This window comes from Syngnathoides biaculeatus, chromosome 5 (assembly GCF_019802595.1).
Source record: "Syngnathoides biaculeatus isolate LvHL_M chromosome 5, ASM1980259v1, whole genome shotgun sequence".
NCBI lineage: Eukaryota > Metazoa > Chordata > Actinopteri > Syngnathiformes > Syngnathidae > Syngnathoides > Syngnathoides biaculeatus.
Window position 1 is genome coordinate 29,001,721 of NC_084644.1, and position 17,411 is coordinate 29,019,131.

Sequence of the window (17,411 nt, forward strand, 5' to 3'; positions counted from 1 at the left end):
AGGTGTGGCAAAACATAAAGCAAGGTTAAGGAGATGGAAGGAGGACAGTAAAGCAAAGTGAAACTTGAGCTCTGTCCCCTCCTTCGATCTCTCCCCCTTGACCACATCTTGATTCTTCCGCCACTCTTAGAGGGGGTTGCCACTTTGTAGTTTATTATTAGTCTCAGCTCCGGCCCGTCTCCTCATCTCACTTTTGCCCTTCCAGTCGCCTTCTTGGTTTATTGTGTTATTGTTCTTTACCCTCCTCTGATTTTGTCTCCTTCACTTTGGATTTGATCAGACACCACTGCAGGTCACTTTTTATCCCAGTTTTCCCTCCCCAACTCCTGGGGATCTGCTTTTCATCCTCGATCCTCCCTTCACTGGTGCTGTGCACAATGGGGAAGACAGAGCTCCACTATGTGTACAAAACCTTTCTGGACTGCCTTTGCCTCTGCTTGTCAGTGAGTATCCCTCTGTGCATGCAACGTGGGCTTGACCTAAAACGATACCCATGCATTATTTCACCCTGAGCCTGCGCCTACACAGTAGTTGTAGTATAACCGGCTGCTGTGCACACGCTGAGGCTTTTGATATTAATAACAGTCAGAGAATGTAGATTGAAATAGAGCCCTGACTAACTAACCCATGAGGTCAGATGTCAGGTGTTATTAACCTTTGTAAACAAGCTGAGGTCACACTTGATGTACAAACCTGACTCTCTTTAAAACACTTTTTACTCCTTGAAACTCAAAACTAGGGACAAGTTTGTACTAATGTGTTCATCTGCTATCCGTGCCTCATTTCCAATATCCTTGTGCCCATTTCTACACTGACAATTTCAGCAGTTTGCCTTTTTTGTTCTGTTTCCAGCGAGGAAATGCCGAAGCAACAGTCGAGAGTGACAGGGACGCAGAGAATGGCCACCTGGTCTACAAAAACGGGGACATCCTCGAGGACCGTTGTAGGTAACAGTTTAGTGTTGCCTTCTCAGAAACTGCGTTAATAATAATTCAGGTCCTCTCGCAGATGAGATCCTGGACACATTAGGCGAAGGGACCTTTGGGAAGGTGGTGCAATGTTTGGACAACAGCAGGTAAAAAGACCGATCATCTGGTCATGAAAGCTCAGGTAGAATTGAACAAGTGTGATGATGACTACTGATTTTTCTTTTAACGCGCAGAAATGGCCGTCAAGTAGCTCTGAAGATCATTAAGAACAAGAAGAAGTACAGAGAAGCAGCCAAGCTGGAGATCAACGTGCTGGAAAAAATTAGCCAGAAAGATAAGCAGAAACTGTAGTGAGTAGTTTGTCATTTTGTCCATTTTTTAATCACATTTTTCATTTAGCTAATATCAAATAGGTGGCATCTTCTCTAATGTATGTCATACCTAAATTATTAGCCAACTGCATCGTCCCGTTGAAGAAATGCCCCACCGCCAATGGATGCCTCGGATTTTTAACACTCCCCACCTTCAGCGCCGATGTGGCATTTGTTTAACTGGATTTTACAGTGCTGATATTCACTCACCATCCAATTCTCTCAACCTTTATGAAGTTTGATTTGTGCACTAATGTACAGACTTGTTGGAACAGGAAGGAGCCACCTCCAAACTGTTGGCGCAAAACTCCAAAATATGAGACCCTTTAGCGCCAGTGAAAGCAACTTTGAAGGCTTCAACATAGTAAGAGATATTTGACACTCAGTTTGGGGATGACCCCTTCCTGCTCCACCATGTCTTCACACTTTTGCACAAAGCAAGGTCCATAAAAACATTGATGACAGACTTTGGTTTGGATGAACGTGACTGGTCTGCACAAAGTCCTGCCTGAAAGAGCACCTTTGGGTTAGAGTGGACAGTGAGCCAGGCATATTCGTCATTGGCAAAAATTTCCATGAACTTGCTCCTACTCCTTGTTGAAAGCATTCCCACAAGAGTTGAAGCTCTTATAGCTGCAAAAGGTCCAGAATAGGATAGCACTTAAAATCCTATGATGATGTAGTGGTACACTCACCTTGCTTAATATTTCAACGGTATGGGTATGTATTACAGTACCATGAAAAGGTATTAGCCCCCTTCTCAAATTCTTGCATTGTTGCAAAATTTCTCCACTCCAATGTTGCAGATCATCATACAAATATATGGTTTTCAATGGTGTTGTGATTTATTATGGCATAAAAACTATTCAAAGCAACCTGGTCCCGTGTACAAATGTAATCCGCCCCCCCCACCTATTTATTTATGAACTAACCGTGGCTAATAAAAATCCTTTTAGTTCATTTTCACACAAAAGCTTGATTATATGACACAATACAAAAACACAAGTTAGTTTAACTGTAGACCAGCGGTTTCAAACTCATTTCTATCGCGGGCCACATTGTAGTTACGGTTTCTGTCAGAGGGCCATTATGACTGAAACCATGAAAATCTTTAAGTGACCCATCATATTTACACATGATATTTATCAACTAGTTTTGGAATCAGAAATCAAGGGTAATGGGTTTTTCAACTATTGTTGATGTTTGGTCACACAAAAATGCTTGCAATATTGGAATGTAATCATTTATGATATGGCAATTTGAAATTTTGGTCCAGATTTTAACAAAAATCATGGAAGTTGATACACATGATTTGCCTTCGTGGGCCACATAAAATCATGTGGCGGGCCGAATCTGGCCCCTGGGCCTTGAGTTTGACACCTGTGCTGTAGACTCTTCATTTTTCATAGCTCTGAATATGGTATCAGAATGCTTGTCTATGTGTCCACACATGACTGACCTCTCTCCAACACTTAAACTCTTAATTGACCCCAGCTACTTCCTGCAGTTGAGTGAATAAATCCGAACGACGTTGTGAGATACTTTGGTTCTCTAAATGTCTTTTTTTTTTTTTTTTTTTTTTAATCCCCAAATCAGCCACTGTGTGCAGATGCTGGACTGGTTCAACTACTACGGGCACATCTGCATCTCCTTCGAGCTGTTGTCCCTCAGCACCTTCGATTTCCAGAAAGGCAACAACTTTCTGCCTTACCCGATCCACCACATCCGACACATGGCTCAGCAGATTTGCCGCGCCGTCAGCTGTGAGTTCAGTGCACATTGCAAGAGGCGTAGCCACTTTATTTTTATTCCTTACTTGCTCGTGGATAAACGTGTCTGATGTCAGTAAGAGGATTACAGCATGGAGCTGGAAAAAAAACAAGCTGTGATGAGGGAGAAAAGAAAGCTAAACTCTTGAGGATGATACGAGGTTATAAGTGTGTTCGATATGAACTTAAATTAAGTTGGGTGGTTGCTAGTTGTTTTATTTGGCCTGTCTGTGACACGGTCAAGTCCGCATGTCTTGGACAGTCGGGTGAAGACAGGGGCGGAGATGTCCACTGATCACCACCTGTTGGTGAGTTGGCTCTGATGCTGGGAGAAGATGCTGGTCTGACGTGGCAGGCCCAAACGTATCGTGAGGGTCTCCTGGGAACTTCTGGCAGGATCCACTGTCCGAAAGAGTTTCAACTCCCACCTCCAAAGAACTTTGCTCATGTTCTGGGGGAGTTTGAGTCCGAGTGGACCATGTGGAGACCAATGGTGAGGGATGCTGTCAAGCTGAAGAAGGAGTCCTATCGATCATTTTTGGCCTGTGAGAGTTCTGCGGCAGCTGGTGGGTCCCGGCTGGCCAAGCGGAATGCAGCTTTGGTGGTCGCTGAAGCAAATCTCGGGCTTGGGAGGAGTCTGGTGAGCCGATGGACAAAGACGTCCAGATGGCTTTGAGGAAATTCTGGTCCACCCTATGGCGTCTCAGGAGGGGGAAGCAGTGCACCATCAACGCTGTGTATAGTGGGGACGGTTTGCTGCTGACCTCAACTCGGGATGTTGTGAGTCGGTGGGGAGAATACTTCAAGGACCTCCTCAATTCCATTACAGGCCTTCCCATGAGGCACATTATAAGACGCCCTGTTTATTCAGGACAAAATTAAAGACTTTTAAGTGCACCTTATGATCGTGAAAATACAATACATTATGAAAAAATAAAAACTGGAAGCAAAATCTACTAATATGTGGCCCCGGGAATGGGCGAATGTCTTTTTTAATGACAAATCAGCCCACCTGGGATAGCAAATCGGCTATCTTAGTTAGCACTAAACCAAGGCGATAATAATAGTTAAGATGCAAATTACTATATGACTCAGTTAAGAAAAGTAGTTAATCCCTGACATTTGTGTTTGTAGTTATTTCGGAATCATACCCATGGAATTAGGGATTCGTTTGAATTGGTGGCTGTGGTGGCCAAGTCACTGAGTTAGCAGAATTAGCCAAGGGATTCATTTGAATGGTGATAATGGATTAAAATGTTTTCTCGTGTGTTGTTTTGTCAGATGGTAGACGACAGGCCAAAAAGACAATGATATAAAGAATTATTAAATTATTAAAGAAACAATAGGCTTTCCGATGGACATAATCAACTTTTGTAAAATTTACATCAACAAAAGTGTCAACCAGAAGAGGGCGATGACTTCCTTTTGAACACCCCCCTCCTCTAATCCTTACCTTCTGCACCCTCCCTCCCTTCCTCCCTTTCCACTGCAGTTCTCCATGACAACAGGCTGACTCACACCGACCTGAAGCCAGAAAACATCCTTTTTGTCAACTCTGACTACTCTGTCATATACAATACTGACAAGGTTAGAAACAAAGATGCACAGGCTGTGAATAGAAAATGCCAAGTTTAAAAATTATGTGTGTGTGTGTGTATATTTTCTTGATTGTTGCACAGTCGAATGCAGCTCTCTTCAGACTCAGCATCACCCACTTGATGAGTATTTATAGAAATATGTTTATCCCAGCAACGCTGTGGGTTGTGTTTGTTGACCTTGTTGTAGAAAAAAAAAAAAGTCTGGGATTTGGAAGACATTTACAAAGTAATATGCATATTAGGAAGTGTTATAGAAATAATAATAACTGCCTTGTGTACAAACCAAATTTTAAAAAGTAATGTCACTAGTACTGTAGTCAATAATTCCGAGAAGCAGCCCTTCTTTTACTTTTGATCTGTTATTGTATAGTTAAAATCTAAATACTGGAGTCAAAAATATGGAGTCCAAAAACAAAAAAAGTCCATCACTAGGACAGCTTCAATTCTAGAGTCATCTAGATATACTTGGATTACTGAAACTTAATTACAACTGGGTCATGTTAGCACAACCAGGAAAAAAAAGAGAATGTTTTTTCTTTTTGTTATATGCTATTATGTCATTAAAACCTGGGGAGTCAAACTCATTTTCGGTTGCAGGCCACAGTCACCCCAACTGGATGTCAAGTGGGTCAGACCAGAACAGTAATTGCCCAAAAGCTTGAAATAATGAGAATTCTTTTTTTGGGGGAGAAAACATTTACATGTATCTTGTTGCAAATCTCATTTAAAATGATCTGCACAATCTGAAATGTGTTTTTTATATGTGCAATTTATAGATCACAGTGGAGCTATGTACTGTATGTATCTTTTATAAAACAAGTAGTCATGATCTTTTTTTTTTTTTTTTTAATTGCGTGTGTACGCACTTAATTGCACTTAACTGATTTTGGATTCTATTGGCAACAATTGTAAAACTTTGGCTTGAGTTGGCCATACTTAAAAGAGCGGTGTGCACCTTTTCACCGTGGAATATTTGGGAGTGTGCTGCAAGCATAGAAATGAATTTTGAAATGATGGAACTCAACGTCTTAGTGAAAGAGAAACAATTGCTTTACTACATAAAGATAATGAATCGATCACTCCCGTAATTTGGGGGTTCGTCTGTAACCCCATGAAAGCTGTAGTTTTGTTTTTTTTTTTTTTTTTTTTATGTAAAACATCTCTAGTGGCCATCCTACTTCATATTACATTTACTACTTGATCAAGCACACCACAAAATCTTCCCTTGTCGACGACAGAACTAAGACAATTGTCCCAGTATGCTGCAAAAGATCTATTTTAACCGTGTCCGCTTTTTTTGTCTGTATCTCTTCGTCACGGTCATTCAGAGCAGTGACGTTTGTACCTGCCTTTCATACGTTTTATTAAAAAATAGAAAATTGGGCATCATATTTCCTCTCAAGTTTGATAAATTATATTGCAAAATTAAAGTATTTGCATATGGTCGACATAGAACGCACAAAATAAACTGTGTGGGAGTTTTGTGCATTTGGCAGACAATCGTAGGTGCCAAATACTTCTAACTTGGGGGGGAACTGGAGCATAAGTTCTACTGGAATACAGAAGAACCAGGAATATAACAGTTTAACACTGTTACAACAGTTGGTACACTGGAACATTAGCAATATACGTTTTGCCAATATATATTCAATACCATCATTATAATAAACACTTTTAACTAGGAAAACTGGAAGAATGAACAGCATTGGACACTTGAGCTTGAGGAAATTGAGTACAAACATGAGACCCTAAGAATATTCATCAACACGTAGCAACACCACGATGAACAATTTCCAAAGTAAAGCAATGATGGAAAGGTAATTAGAACATTTGACACATAAGGAGAGACAACATACAAAAACAGGAACTCATCATGCAAACCACTTAAGCTTTCTTGGGCTTGTCTTTTTAGATGGATCTCCAAGTGCTGGACTGGTTTTAGTGCATCAAAGACTCCATGCCCGTTATTTGTAACGTTTGGACTGGTCTCACTTGTTGCGTCTGTCGTCCTTGCAGAAGTGCAACGAGAGGCGAGTCAACGACACCACCGTGCGCGTTGTTGATTTTGGTAGCGCTACATTTGACCTCGAACACCACTCGACGGTTATCTCCACACGTCACTACCGAGCCCCTGAGGTCATACTCGGTAAGACAAGTTCTACCACCGGCCGGCGGCCGTGTTCTGACGGTCTATTCTGTGTGCTGCAGAGTTGGGTTGGACTCACCCTTGCGATGTGTGGAGTATCGGCTGCATCCTGTTTGAATATTATAAAGGATTCACGCTGTACCAGGTCTTTCACGTATTGCTCTGCATGACTGCAAATAGAGAGCAGACGAACTTGACGTGACATCCGGTTTTGCAGACACATGACAATAAGGAGCATCTTGCTATGATGGAGCAAATCCATGGACCGATTCCTCAGAGAATGGTTCAAAGGAGCAGGTAACAACCGATATCACGCAGATATCCTCAAATTCCTGTGTTCTAATACGTAGTTATTACATGTGTCTCTTTGTGCATCATCCACAAAAACACAATACATGCCTGTAGTTGAGTAGTACACAAACTAGACAAATTCTTCTCTTCAGAAAGCAGAACTATTTCTACTGCGGCCACCTTAACTGGAACGAGCGCTCCAAATCTGGACGCTATGTCAAAGCCAAGTGCAAACCTCTCCGGGTGAGCTTACTACCAACCTTGCAACCTCCAGCAAGAACTGAAGACTAAACATAACTCGAGATGTTTGTTTTTTTTTCTTTTCCAGAAGTACCTGTTGTCACAGGGAAGAGAACACCAACTGTTTTTTGACCTTGTGGACAGGATGATGGAGTACGAGCCCTCCAAACGCATCTCACTTTCCTCCGCCCTGAAGCATCCTTTCTTTCTAGAACCCCAACAGTCCGCTCGGGGTCAGTCAGAAATCGCTGCATTATGGGACCATGGTTCCTGCCTTGGGAACAAAGATGTTCACTGGTAATATTATGGAATACTAAACACAGTGGTACACTGAAACTATAACGTGAAACACTGCAGTCTGTTAACTGGTTGACCAGAAGGGACTTTTCTGGAAACAATAGGAAAGACACAGGACACTGTTATGTGGTTATGCCATGATGTCCTGCTATTTATGGAGTAGGTCCTGTGTTCGTTATGCGGCATGCAGTGGAAACTCGAACCATGTCGGCGTTCAACTCATCGTAGTAGTACCATGACTAAAGTGCGATGACTAGACTGGCCTGCTATGAAAAGGTTTGGTGCATTATGAAGCGCAAAATATGACAAAGGGAGACCCTGGGTTCCTGCTTAATTCCTCCTAAAACAATTTGTGTTTAGTTTTCAAATGATTATTATGTGTTCATAAAAGCAAAAGCAAGGGATTGGGCAAACATGACCACCAGTAAAAGAATACCCTCGGAGCAATATTTTCCACGTACTGCACACATCCGTGTTGTTTAATACGTTGTTGTTTGACTTTGAGATGTAATGTTGTTTTCTTGAATTTGTAGGCGCTTGCCTCCCCTTCAATGTGTTTTGTATTGAACTCTGTTTTTTTCTTGGAGTCACGGTGGCTCAGCTGGTAAAGCGTTGGCCTCACAGTTCTGAGGACCGGGGTTCAAATCCCAGCCCTGCCTTTCTCGAATTTGCACGTTCTCCCCGTGCCTATGTGGGTTTCCTACCCGTTTCTCCGGTTTCCTCCCACATCCCAAAAACATGCAACATTAATTGGACACTCTAAATTGCCCCTAGGTGTGATTGTGAGGGTGGCTGTTTGTCTCTATGTGCCCTCCGATTGACTGGCAACCAGTTCAGGTGTACCCCGCCTCTTGCCCATTGACAGCTGGGATAGACTCCAGCACTCCCCTTGTGAGGATAAGTGGCTAAGAAAATGGATGGTTGGATATTTTTTTTTTCCATGAGTCAACACTGCTGTTTTTTTTTTTTTTTTTTTTTGGGGGGGGGATACACACATACTATACTGTATATACACACACGGATACTGATTGCTCACCTCGCTGCCATTGACTTTGGCATCTTGATGGAGTGCAGACAGCACAGTGAAGGCCGCCAATGTGTGTTCTTGCCTCCAACCTTGGTCGGTCTGAGTTTTAATGAGTGGGTGGCTGGTATGCTGATCCGGTTCTCGTCTTTTCCCGGGAACACGATTAGCAGGTTTAATGTGAATGCATTCAATTGAGGGTGGCACAGTCATCAGGTTCAGAGTATGAATGTTTTGAGTTTGCACAGAGTTTCGGTCTGTGCTTGCGTGGACTCTGCCTCCATCCCACATTCCCAACAAGGTCATTGGGTTAATTGAAGACTAGACCGTATTTGAGAATATGAGTCCAAATCGGGTGAGCAAACTCCGGCCTATGGGCCACAACTAGCCCGTTGACCATCTCGATGCGGCCTGCCAAACATCGAGAATTGCCATAATCATAGCAACATCATGACTATATCCATTTGACCTCGTCTGTAATGCTGAGAGGTTCCACCAAGTAGCAAAATAGATACAGAGATACATTGACTGGAATGTTTAGACAATTTTTTTTAATCACTCATATCTCAAGCTACCACTGTTTGTTGAAATGACATCTCAACTGAAACAGTTTGTTTTATTTATTGATTTATTTATCTATCCAGTCATTTATTTATTATTTATTTATTTTAGGTTGAATGAATATATGCTCTATATGTATGTTATAAGAATAAATACTATAAATAAGAAAACATTAAATGCTCATATGGTGTATGACAACATTGTATTATAAGATGATTAGCACACGTGCCTGTAATGTGTACTTTGCTGTGTCATGCTCTCCACGGTCAGCACGTGCGCAATCGCTCACTCGTCCCGGCGGGTTAGGTCACGCTAAGTCACCTTAAGGAGCTGACATCAGTTAGCCTGATTACAGTATTTTGGAATCCTCACTTGGTGGCCTCCTCACATCCATTTTCTCACACATTTAGCTGGAGTGCGTGTGTGTCATACGCTTGCTTATGAACGCTGTGCGGGCACGTGTTGGACGCTGATCCACAGGAGAATCCTTTAAGTAGCTCTTTTTTGTGCACTCGCGTGGAAAGCTGTGGTTACACTTTCATACGCACAGAACGTGCAGTGTACTCATCATTAGACTAATCGGCATGACACGATTCAGCCTTTTTTTTTTCTTAGTCAACTACAGTTTCCGTCTACAGTTCAGTTGTATTTAACCTAAGTGTCATTATTATATGTACATTTAACTGTTTAAAAATTTTTAAGCTTTTTGTTTTCATATGCAATACATTTTATTGCGCAACATGGAGAATGTCACATGACCAAGCCCAAAAGACAAGTTAGTTTAATGTTTATGTACGCTGCGATAACGACTTGATGACATGATGGTTTGAAGCCTTATTATGTTTTCTTCATGGCTGTTGTATTCTGACAGTTTTGTTCTACAAATGTGATCTATATAAACACAAACTGTTTAAACCTTGCATGTTGTCAAGTTGTATTTCTGTAATATGTGTGGAACATGAACAGGCTCACCGGACTGAAAGTGGATTAATCAAATTACAAATTACATGATATATTTCTCTGTATTCAATATCTTTTTTTTCCCCCTCTCCTACCTCAAGCAGTCCTCTGAGTAGTGCCAAGCAAATGCTTAACAAGGCCATGGGCAGATGTCAGGCCAGTGTGTGTCACTCTAGGTGACATCATCCGTTTGTGTCTTTTAAGCCTGGCATTTGAGCACGTGAGTGGTTTGGGGGGGGGGGTGTTCTTCAGCTGCCGTAGCTAACAAGATCTCCCTCATTAAGTGCTAATCTGTGCAGGAGGGAAGAAGGGTCTTCTTGCAGGATAGAAAACAAAGAAGGCAGCGAGAAAACACAGGAGCATTTTCATTTTTGATCCTTGTTTTATTGAGAATACTTTGACAGGGGGGCGTGGAGCCCGTCTGTTCAGATCAGGACTTATGCTGTGAGCGTTTAACAACTCTGACCACCTCCCCGAATCCATTCGTAAGACTGAGCATGTTTGTCGTTGAGATTCATTTCATCTTTCACTGCCTGCACACTAGCCTCTACATTCATTACTGTATGCGCGTTTGTGCGTAAGTGAACAGTGTTTTTGTCCAGGTTTCCATCTGACTTATTACGGCCTGGTGTGACCTTTTACATCCTACATCCACGCAACATGACTGAAGCAGAGAAGCGCAGAGAAGCCGCCATCAACAAGTGTAAATAAGTAAGTTAGATCAATTCATATCACACTTTTCCAATGGTCACATAAAGGGGTGAAAAAGTAAGAGATTATTAAAAGCTATTAGGAGTAGAGGCCAGGCCTCCATCAAGACTGAAAAATTCAAGCAAACATTTTTTTACTCAATTCAGTGCTGCCTTGAGAAACTTGATTTGTTTTATGAGCATACTTGTGACTCAAAACACTTGTATCGAAAATCATCTTTTTCTCTTAAAATAAATGGAAAATGGGGAAAACAGTAACACAAATGTGGGGAAAAAATACATTTTAAAAACATACAGACATAATCAAATGTAAGGAAATCCAATGGCTGTATTTCATGCTTCAATTCAATGGATATTGTGTTGTTTCTTCTGGTATCCATGTCTTGGCCACCTAGGAGCAGCGCAAAATACAAATGCTGTACAGATATCTATGGACGTGATCAAGTCTAAGTAAGCCCCAGTTGTTCCACGCAGAGGATCAAGAATACATGCCCGTGAGTATTGTTGTCTAGCCAAATGTTTGTGTTCAAATACCTGTTGCTCACAGGGTTACAACACTGCAACAACTGATGCTATTTGTTATCCCGCCCGTAGTGTTTTGCATTGTTTTTTTTGCACTAAGGTAAACAAAATTATCTAAACCGACACTAAGTGGTTGTTTTCAATTCATAATGTTGAATTCGCTTGGTTTTATGTTTAGTCTCACAAGCAATAAACAGCTTAAAGCAAGCACTTGATCCCTTTTTCAGAGGAATATCTGTTAAACTGCTGATTATGACAAAATGAATTTAGCTGAGTTCATGGCCACCATAGACTCTCAAAAATCGACCAAATGACTGCTCCAACTCTATCTTGAAAAGCTTTAAAATCGCAATGCTTGGGTCTCAGCAAATTGTAATAGCAAGAAAGAGAATAAGAATATAGCTGTTGGAAGATAGAAGTAATGAACAAGCTCGCTGCACAAGAACCAGCAGCTATAAAGTGTCTTTGGATTGAGACGCTGAAGAGATGAAATCCAGGACCACATTCCAATGATGAAGTCAATTATTTTACCCCAACCCAGTCAATTTGTTAGGCAGGATATCAAACTTCAAATGTGATGAGTACAGTATTTGACCAGTGACTTTTGGCCAAGATGGAGGAAGAATAACTTCTCAATCTGCAACAAGGACAGAAGTGCTGTCAAATTGGAAGGAACTCAAAAGTAAATGACATGATCAACAGATACCGCACAATCAATGGAAATTAGCAAGAGTCACTGAAGTCTACCCAGACAAAATGGAAGGGACAGAAAGTTAAAGCTACTAGTTTGCCATGCACTGTAAAAGTAGAAAGTGTAAAGACATTACACAACTGTCTTGACTTTATGATCATTTCAGGCCTTTTATGTTGATTATCATACAAGAAAAGAGACCAAAAGACATTCAGGATCACCGCAGGACTCGAAGAGCCTTCAATTCCCTCTTTTAGGGCAGCAGGCTATGAGGTACTTTTCTTTGTTTTCACCATCTGAAATTGTTAGCTACTTGTGTAGTCATGAAGCCAGCGATCCAGTTTTACAAAAGCAGGCATACTCAAATGTGAAAAAAAAACAAAAAAAACAGCAAATCACGTAAAATATTTTCAAAAAGACTGCATGTTTCTTGTGTTTGTAGATCATGGAGTCTGTGACCAGAGTGAAGAAGTCTCTCCGTGTGCCCATCAGGAAGCTCAGCAGCTGTGTGAGCAGCATCACCAACAGGAAGTTGTGTGCCAAACGTCGGTACCACAGAACTAGGCTTGGTGCAGGAAAAGGAGGCTGCGGAAGGTCAGCAAAGGCTCCTCATCGACGGACAGTCAACACCAAATATCCATCGGTGGTTCGCTCCTACCATGCTGACTTGGAGAAGGAGAGGCAAGTGCAAGCACACCAGTGATGTTTCCATCATCTTTACTCTTTAGCTTACCTTAGAAATATTATTAATGACTAGAAAGGCGACTGGTTAGCACATCTGGCGCACAAGTTCCAATGTGATCTCACCTGTGTGGAGTTTGCATGTTCTCCCCATGCCTGGCAGTGATGTCCTCCACTTTCCGCCCATATCCCAAAAGCATGCATTAATTGGAGACTCTTAATTGCGCACCTGCTAGAGATGATGGAGAATGACAGTGAGACCTGGCAGGGCGTGATTGCGAAGAATGCCCCTCCACCGATCAGAACCAGAGTGGTGTTCAGGCAGATCGGTACAATGTCTGCAGTGATGCAGAGTTTTTTTTGGACTATAGTAGTTACCCAAATGGCGAAGCTCTCAATTCCCCAGTTGATCTACATTTCTACCCTCACCTCTGGTCACGACCTGACCGAAAGAAGAAGATCCTGGATACAAGGGGGTGAAATGAGTTTCCTCTGCAAGGAGTCCCGGCGCTCCCTTAGAGACAGGCTGAGAAACCCGGTCATCCCGGAGGAGATCAGATTAGAGCCAATGATTGAGTTGAGAGGAACCAGATGAGGTGGCTGGGGCATTTCTTTAGGATGCCTCCTGGACGCCTCCCTCGTGAGGTCTTCCCGGCTCATCCCACTGGGAGGGGACCCCGGGGACGACCCAGGATACCCTGGAGAGATTGTCTCCCAGCTGGCTTCGGAGCTCCTTGCGATCCACCCGTAAGAGGTGGATGAAGTGGCTTGGGAGAGCGAAGTCTGGTCTTCCATGCTAAATCTGTTGCCCCTGTGACCTGACCCTGTGTGTATGTATCAAATGAAAGAATGAAAGAAATCCGTTTGCGTGTGTTGTGTTTGAAGGATATCCTCCAGAGCGGACATAGAGGAAGAGAGCTCAGTCCGCAGAGCCTTATGCTTATTTTTAAGTATGTTTGTTCACTTCCAGAAAGTTGCGTGAAGCCATGAATGCTCAGAAGAATGCGGACAGAGCAGCTATGAGAGTTCACTTCAGGAGGAAATATCAACTAGCCAAGGTGTGTTTGTGTATCACTCAGGAGATATCCATAAAACTGCAGCAAGGCGCCGGATTGTATAAAACTGTTCGACATTTGAGCTTTTGAGTCTATAAACAGGTGTCATAATAAGTAATAATAATTAAAAAACAATGGATCAATCCCCACAAATGCTGCTATTTGGAATACGGCAAATAATAATAATAATGCATGCCAATTATATTTTGGAAAACACTGATGGTGTAGTGGTACACACACCTGCGTTTGGTGCAGGCAGCGTGGGATCGATTCCCGCTCAGTGATGGTGTCGATATCTGCCCCGCGACTGACTGCCAACCAGTTCAGGGAGTAGTCCGCCTTTCGCCCGAAGCTACCTGTGATTGGCTCCAGCTTTCCCACAATCCCCGTGAGGATAAGCGGCTTGGGTAATGATATGACATGACAATTATATATTGCTTTTTTTTTGGCATTGATAGATGTTGATAGACCAGAGCACAATTGTTCATTTGCTCGTTCCTCAGTCACACCCTTGTGGTGGTAAACTACTGGTTTAGCCACAGCTGCCCTGGGGCACATTGAGGGAAGCGCGGCTGCTATTCTGTGCCCGCGGCCCCTCCGACCACCACCGCGAAACTTCCAGCCACATTCATCCATACACAATGCGACTTAAGTGTCTTGCCAAAGGACGAGATGACGACAGGCGCTCGGGCAGGGGTTTCGAACCGCTGCCCGCAATGCTCATTTAGCTTTCTAAACATGTTCGCGAATTCATGTTGGACTAATTTTTACAGCTAAACTATTTTGTCGGCCCATTTCTTAATTGCCTCTATATGGTCGTCACAAGCTTGTGTCAAAGTGACCCACAGAGTCCAAATGCAATTTCACAAATAACTAAACATCATTCAAATGACTTTAAGCCAGCAGTTATGAAATGCTCTGAATATCATCACAAAAATTCAAACATTTTAGTGTAAGCCTGCATCAAGATTTACTCACATTTTATGACATCTGTTGGGAGAACTTGAGCCAAATTTTTTAACAGACAGATATAATAGATTAAGTAGCAGCACTTATAAATGCAAAATAAATTTTCTTTCCCTCAAAAATTCAAACGTCTTCTTATATTTAGAGCAGAAAACAATGAAAATGAGCAGTACGTAATTACCAGTTGGAATGTGGGCAACAGTACACGAATGTAATAAGTTACTACATATCGAGATGTGAATATCAGATGTATATGAATAAAGAAAAAGTATATTTGCAGGTGGGGATCAGCAAAAGGCAGCATGCAGAATCAGCTTGATCTCAAGTTTGAGATTTGTATGAATGATAAATCCTCTGCACATGCAAATATGAATGGCAAACTGCACATGAATACTAAACACTACGTTGGGAGGTATTAAAATAAAAACGCAAGAAAGCCAGCAGCACTCAATGTCAGGAATCAATTTTGTACAGTATATGCAGATGTGGATGGAAGCCTTAGCTACGTAAATAAGACATACGAAACAGTCATGTGGGAATGTCAAGAAAAGGCGGCAATAGTCAGCAACATTTCATGAAGTTTTCTGAAACTAAATGTATGAATGGTGAATGTGTATGGAATGTATAAATTATGTTAAGGTGGATGTAATCAGAAGACGGCAAAAAAAAATTGTGGCAAATGTACATACATAATTACAGTATATGTGGATGTTAATGCGAGCTGTACATGATTAAAAGGTACCGCGTACTGCATATTTAGGCAGGTTTGAAGACAACAAATAAGCTATAGATTTATAATTTATGTTTATGGCAGTTGTCCAATAATACTACATTCTGTGGCGGCAGATACAGTGTAGTAAATAAGTATTTGAACACCCTTAGAAATCATGGAGGGGTCTGAAAATGTCATCGTAGGTGCATGTCCACTGTGAGGGAGATTATCTAAAAAGATCCAGAAATCACAATGTATGATTTTTTTTAAACAAATTATTTGTGTGATGCAGCTGCAAATAAGTATTTGAACACCTGAGAAAACCAATGTTAATATTTGGTACAGTAGCCTTTGTTTGCATTTACAGAGGTCAAACATTTCTTGTAGTTGAGGCCCCGTAGCTCAGTGGTTAGAGCACTGGTTTGATAAACCAGGGGTTGTGGGTTCGTATCCCACTGGGGCCTCCACTCCCTGAGAAGGGTTGCGTCAGGAAGGGCATCCGGCGTAAAAATTGTGCCAAACATATGTGCGTTCATCTGAGATGACACGCTGTGGCGACCCCGAAAGGGACAAGCCGAAAGAAACTTTAAACATTTCTTGTAATTGTCCACCAGGTTTGCTTACACTGCAGGAGGGATTTTGGCCCAGATCTCAATACATATGTTCTCCAGATCAGACAGGTTTCTTAGCTGTCGCTGAGAAACACAGAGTTTCAGCTTCCTCCAAAGATTTTCTATTAGGTTTAGGTCTGGAGACTGGCTAGGCCATGCCAGAACCTTGATATGCTTCTTACGGAGCCACTCCTTGATTTTCCTGGCTGTGTGCTTTGGATCATTGTCAGGTTGAAAGACCCAGCCCCGACCCATATTCAATTCTCTGACTGAGGGAAAGAGGTTGTTCCCCAAAATCTCACAATTCATGGCCGCGGTCATCCTCTCCTTAATACAGTGCAGTCGTTCTGTCCCACGTGCAGATAAACACCCCCAAAGCACGATGCTACCACCCCCATGCTTCACAGTAGGGATGGTGTTCTTGGGATGGAACTAACTCATCATTCGTCTTCCTCCAAACACGATTCAAGGAATTATGACCAAAAAGTTCCACTTTGGTCTCATCTGACCACAAAACTTTTTCCCATGACTCCTCTGTATCATCCAAATGGTCATTGGTAAACATAAAACGTGCCTTCACATGTGATGGTTTAAGCAAGGCAAGCTTCCGTGCCATGCATGATTTCAAACCATGACGTCTTAGTGTATTACCAACAGTCACCCTGGAAACGGTGGGCCCAGCTCTTCTGAGGTCATTGACAAAGTCCTGTTGTGTAGTCCTGGGCTGATTCCTTACCTTTCTAAGGATCATTGAGGCCCCTTGAAGTGATATCTAGCATTGGGCTCCACTCTGATTGCAATTGACCGTCATGTTTAGCTTCTTCCATTTTCAAAACAAAACAAAATCTGAAATAGTCCAGTTTTGATCCGATACCTGGTATGAGCATTAGTCCACATCTTTAAATGTTACACGTGAATCTCTTCAGTTTACTTGTTGCACAAAATTAACACATTAGCTGCATTAGGGCAGAATCTTTTGATTCAGCTCTTGCATGAAATGTCATTACTTGAGCTCGAGTAGGGATAAAATACAATGTTTTTTCTTTAAGGCCCACGCACTCACCTGAAAATAAGAGTTGTGTTTTGTTCTGTATCGTTAAGAATGCCAAGGACGCGAGCCACCTGAAGTGTGTTGGCGGCAGCGTGTCGCTCCCCCGCGAGCTGTCCAAACTGGTACGTCCCGACAACAACACGAAGGATGACGGCTTCAACCTGCTCGACGCCTTCCAAGGCCTCCGCTTGGGGCCGCAGGCGGGGGGCAAACACGGGAAACACGC

At 42.3% G+C, this 17,411-nt stretch overlaps 1 protein-coding gene, 1 long non-coding RNA gene and 1 other non-coding gene across 6 annotated transcripts; all 3 read left to right on the forward strand.

Moving 5' to 3' along the window:
• The first annotated feature begins 102 nt into the window (after positions 1–102).
• LOC133501084 (dual specificity protein kinase CLK2-like) lies at positions 103–10,145 on the forward strand. Of its 3 annotated transcripts, none has more exons than XM_061820527.1 (11): positions 103–443; positions 853–943; positions 1,009–1,075; positions 1,163–1,279; positions 2,897–3,063; positions 4,562–4,656; positions 6,684–6,813; positions 6,876–6,958; positions 7,031–7,110; positions 7,257–7,347; positions 7,433–10,145. In XM_061820527.1, exons 1-11 carry the CDS (start codon positions 378–380, stop codon positions 7,643–7,645), a joined length of 1,200 nt encoding a protein of 399 aa, XP_061676511.1. In that variant the 5' UTR covers positions 103–377; the 3' UTR covers positions 7,646–10,145. The 3 variants fall into 3 exon arrangements, with proteins under 3 accessions (XP_061676511.1, XP_061676512.1, XP_061676513.1); XM_061820528.1 differs by having other exon boundaries at positions 7,408–7,605; XM_061820529.1 differs by lacking the exons at positions 103–443; positions 853–943; positions 1,009–1,075 and having other exon boundaries at positions 1,159–1,279; positions 2,910–3,063.
• Positions 10,146–10,528: 383 nt separating this feature from the next.
• Positions 10,529–13,034, forward strand: LOC133500664 (uncharacterized). Of its 2 annotated transcripts, XR_009795011.1 has the most exons (4): positions 10,529–10,897; positions 11,292–11,390; positions 12,276–12,382; positions 12,552–13,034. It is a non-coding gene; the product is annotated as an uncharacterized LOC133500664 (long non-coding RNA). The 2 variants fall into 2 exon arrangements; XR_009795010.1 differs by having other exon boundaries at positions 10,529–11,390.
• Positions 13,035–15,914: 2,880 nt separating this feature from the next.
• Positions 15,915–15,987, forward strand: trnai-gau (transfer RNA isoleucine (anticodon GAU)). Its single transcript has one exon. It is a non-coding gene; the product is annotated as a tRNA-Ile (tRNA).
• The last annotated feature ends 1,424 nt before the right edge of the window (positions 15,988–17,411 follow it).